At 47.7% G+C, this 4,106-nt stretch overlaps 1 protein-coding gene across 1 annotated transcript in view; it reads right to left on the bottom strand.

Annotated features, from left to right (window-relative positions):
• Positions 1-594: 594 nt before the first annotated feature.
• The window catches only part of COX7B (cytochrome c oxidase subunit 7B), a 10,758-nt gene continuing 7,246 nt past the window's right edge, over positions 595-4,106 (bottom strand). The window contains exons 2-3 of the mRNA XM_068249649.1: positions 3,955-4,079; positions 595-819 (exon numbers count right to left, since the gene is read on the bottom strand). Of these exons, the coding sequence (XP_068105750.1) occupies positions 742-819; positions 3,955-4,079 (203 nt within the window). The 3' untranslated portion in view covers positions 595-741. The remainder of the gene's footprint in view (positions 820-3,954; positions 4,080-4,106) is intronic.

The raw sequence follows: 4,106 nt of genomic DNA, 5'->3' as shown, positions 1-4,106 counted from the left end.
CTGCTCTAATGAGCAGCGTGCAGGGAGTCAGGGAAGCGGCCAGGAAGAGACAGCTGCCCAATGGCAGCTGGGGAAAGCCTGCAAGAATGTCCCCAGTGGGCGTTTGAGCAGGCAGTACCTTTCCACCCTTACCTTCTGGAATAGCGTCAATTGCTTGTCGCCAATTTTGGGGGGAAATAGCGTGGGGGGGGGGGGGGGGGTAGAGGCGTACGAGAGGAATCGGCGCAGCAGACTTGGCCACAAGATAGTGATACAGCCGGTATATTGCTGATCCCGCTGCTGCACAAGGCCCGGCTGTATTAAATACTATTCCGCCTCCAGGCCGCCATGGATGGTGGGGAATGAAATTATTTGGCTTCCAGCAATTGCTGGAGGCCAAATTATAGTGTTTAATAAGTAACCTCAGCTCCGTCTTCTGACGGCGCTGAAGTTACTCACTGCTGCGCCCCAGTCTCCTGGGCTGGAATGAAAGTGTTCGTGGAAGAGAGCAGTGGGGGCGTGACTCAGAGGCATGTCCTGCAGCAGGTAACAGGTCGCTGTTTTGAAAGCATTCAAACATTTCCAGCATTTACACATTAAAGTACCAAACAGGCATGTTTTTCATATTTTATTTTCATATTTATTACAAGAACCTCACTGCCATAAGTCCAGACACTGAGTGTAAGCCAAGTGAGACAATGCTCAATTATGTACAGCACGATCTTGCTAAAAGCACTGGGTCAAATCAGAACAGCATCTGCTCTACTCCTTCCTCCATTCTTTAGGAGTGATTCTGCCAACTGGAGACAAGTTCCAACAAATTCCAGCTGAAGTTATCACCTAAAACAGATTGAAACGGAAATTAACCCAGCATCCATGCTACAGATCTTAACATTACTTAAAGTAAATCTGTCACAAGAAAGAAAAAAGTCAAATACTTACCTCCTCAATAGGGGGAAAGTCTCTGGATGATCCAAAAGCTTCCCTGGCCTTCCAAAGCCCCCTTGTCCCTGCACTGGGTCCCTCTTCAACATCATGGAGCATCTCGCGCAAGGCTTTTTTTCCTCCATGCACGAGCTACCACGGGCATGCACAGTGGAGCACAACTGTACAATTTAACAGAGCTCACCACAGGACAATGAAGTGGCCGGGGAGGATGGTGAGGGAGCCTATGGTTCACATGGGGATGGAGGAAGCCCCAGGTAAATATAAATGATGCAGTTTGTAATGTCCCAAGCACACTAAGAAAAAAAAAAAAAAGCTCATACTTGCATCATTAGGGGGAATTAGGGAATTATCTGGGTGCTCTAGAGCAGGGTGCCCATTTGTGTAGACTGATCTACCAGTAGGTTGCGAAGGACTTCTGGGTAGATCCCACATCTCCCACCTGAGTGATGTGCTGCAGTTGTAGTTATCTGTAGGCAGATTCTGCCTGGTAGATAATTTTCAAATTGTAATTTTTTAAATAGCTACCACAGAATGATCTCGTCCACGAGAACGCAACGTGAGCATGCAGCTAGGCATGGACAGTGAAGCACAACTGGACAATATAAATGGAGCTCACCACGGGACAAAGGCATGGCCAGGAAGGACGACCACTGTCCAAATGGGGCTGGAGAAAACTCTAGGTAAGCATTAAAGATGCACGTATGTAATATCTCAGGCTTCCTTTACCCTCCTTAGCGGTATGCCCGACACTGTGTCAGGCATACCGCTCTGTGGCCCCAGGAGTCCCCCATAAATAAATAAATACCCCAAATGGCTGTAAATCCCCTAGCTAGCACTAGGCTAGCTAGTAAGAGTGTCGGGCACCCCTGGATCCCCGCAAATCCCCCGGTTTATACATTACCCCCCCTGGATCCAGCGATCGCGCAGCCTCCCGGCACAGCTCCGGTCTCTTTGGGGAGGATCGGGTTTGCGCATGACGTCGGCGACGTCATCTGCGATCCTCCCCATAGTGAAGACCGGAGCTGTGCCGGGAGGCTGCGCCAATCGCTGGATCCAGGCTGGGTAATGTATAAACGGGGGAACAGCGGAGATCGGGGGGTGCCGGGGACTTCTTCTAGCTAGCCTAGTGCTAGCTAGAAGATTTATAGCCATTTTAGATATTTATTTTAAAATCGGGCAGAAAGTAACAAAACCTCCTGAGCGGCGTAACGCTCAGAAGGGTTAACTACTTGCTGACCGCTCCACGCCAATTGGCGTGAACGCAGTGGCAGCCCCTGGTCCGCTCCACGCCGATTGGAGTGAACAGCCTTCTATGGGGCTAGCAGGAGATCGCGCGCACGCATCTCCTGCTTGGAAGCCGGAACACTGCTCCGCCTTCAGTCTCCCAGCAGGAATCGCCGCTCGGAGACTGTTAGACGGCGAAACTGCTGTCTATTTACTCAGTACAGCGCTGCGATCTTAGGCAGCGCTGTACAGGGGACAGCCGTGTCACTCGGCTGTCCCCTCTAGACGGACAAAAGCGATCCGCTGTTGTCCGTCTATCACAGCCGATCGCGCTGGGAGGGACGGCCACAAAATAAAAAAAAAAAGTGTGCTTTATTACAAAAATAAAGAAATAAATCATTGTTTAAAAAACAACAAAAAAAAAAAAAAACACAACATTGGGGGGAGCGATCAGACCCCACCAACAGAGAGCTCTGTTTGGGGGAAAAGGGGGGGTGGGAGAAAAAAAAATTAAAAAAAAAACACCACACTTGTGTGCTGAGTTGTGCGGCCCTGCAGTGAGCCCTTAAAGCTGCAGTGGCCCTATTTAAGAAAAATGGCCTGGTCTTTAGGGGGAGGGTTAATACCGCAGTCCACAAATGGCTAATAACACTTTTGCGTAACTGCCTGTAAGCCTTTTATGATAAAGTACATGCTTAACTTCACACAGTGGTTCTCTTGTGCGATCAATTCTCACAGCTTTTCCTTAAAAGGAACCAGCAAAAATGGGGCTGATTCATGAACTCCATGACAGTACCGCAATGCAAGCTTAATTCAAGGCTGCACGCTACGCTCGGTCAATTAACTACTATGTTACTTGACATAGTTACTATGTTAATTAACATAGTAGAGGTCACTCTAGTGAAGTATCGCAGTAGCGATACTTCACAGCAGCAGCTGGCATTTAAAGGAGTGCACGTTGCAATGTATAAGCAGTGCAAGTAACCAAGGAAGGCACACTACACTGCAAGACCGAGCATAGCATGCAGCCTTGAATTCAGCTTGCAGTGCTGTCATGGAGCTCACGCTGCTATAGCAGAGCAGCTTCATGAATTAGCCCCAATCTACCCAACATCCAAGATGTACACTCACCCAGAAAGCTGAAGCCATGCTAGCAAATGAAAGCAAATGGCTACCTGTTGGTGCAGATGGCAGTGGTCAGTACAACAATTTCTAGTCTGTGTAGACAGAGTAACATGAGCAAGCATAGTTTTGCCAATTTACCCCCCCCCCCCCCCCCCCCCCCCCCACCCCCCCCCCCCCCCCCCCCCCCCCACAAAAAAAAAAAAAAACTGTAGCTGCTTTGAGGAGGGGGCAGCAGCAAAGAGGGTTAATTTACCTCTATGAGCGTCTCTTGCCATGATGCCTTTTTCTTGCACAGGTTGGAAAAAAAAAATTAATGCTGTGGGGCTTTAGCATCACAGTTTGCCATTTTTATAAGTCAAAATATTAAAAAAAGACAGTGGTGGTTCATCCTATGAATATGCAGAACTGTCTAGCTATGTCATGATCACAAGCTACAGGTGCACATAAAGCAAGGTTGCGTCAAAGCCAGTTTTGGAAAATATAAGTAAACTGCGAAAATTACAAACAGGTTTGCTTTGTAATTATGCAAACTACGAATAAAAAGTTCACAAATAACTTTTGCCCATTCTCAATTGACCTTGAATGTGGACACTTTGTTCAAAGGTGGGGGAGATATGCCATCCAGTGTAAACAAACCCTCTATCCACAATAAGGCTGAGGAATTGGTAAAATACTTACATAGCTCCAGATACCAGTGCAGAATACTACTCCAGACAACAGTATTAGATTCCCATACTTGTCATGGAAGTCAGGTTCAGCTTTGCGGTGAGCTTGTCTTGTGATGGTTCTCTGCAAGCCTCGTCCTATGGGTAAAGCAAAACAGTTAATTA

The sequence above is a fragment of the Hyperolius riggenbachi genome, chromosome 8 (assembly GCF_040937935.1).
Source record: "Hyperolius riggenbachi isolate aHypRig1 chromosome 8, aHypRig1.pri, whole genome shotgun sequence".
NCBI lineage: Eukaryota > Metazoa > Chordata > Amphibia > Anura > Hyperoliidae > Hyperolius > Hyperolius riggenbachi.
The sequence above is the reverse complement of the archived record's forward strand: the minus strand, read 5'-3'. Positions and strand labels throughout refer to the sequence as shown.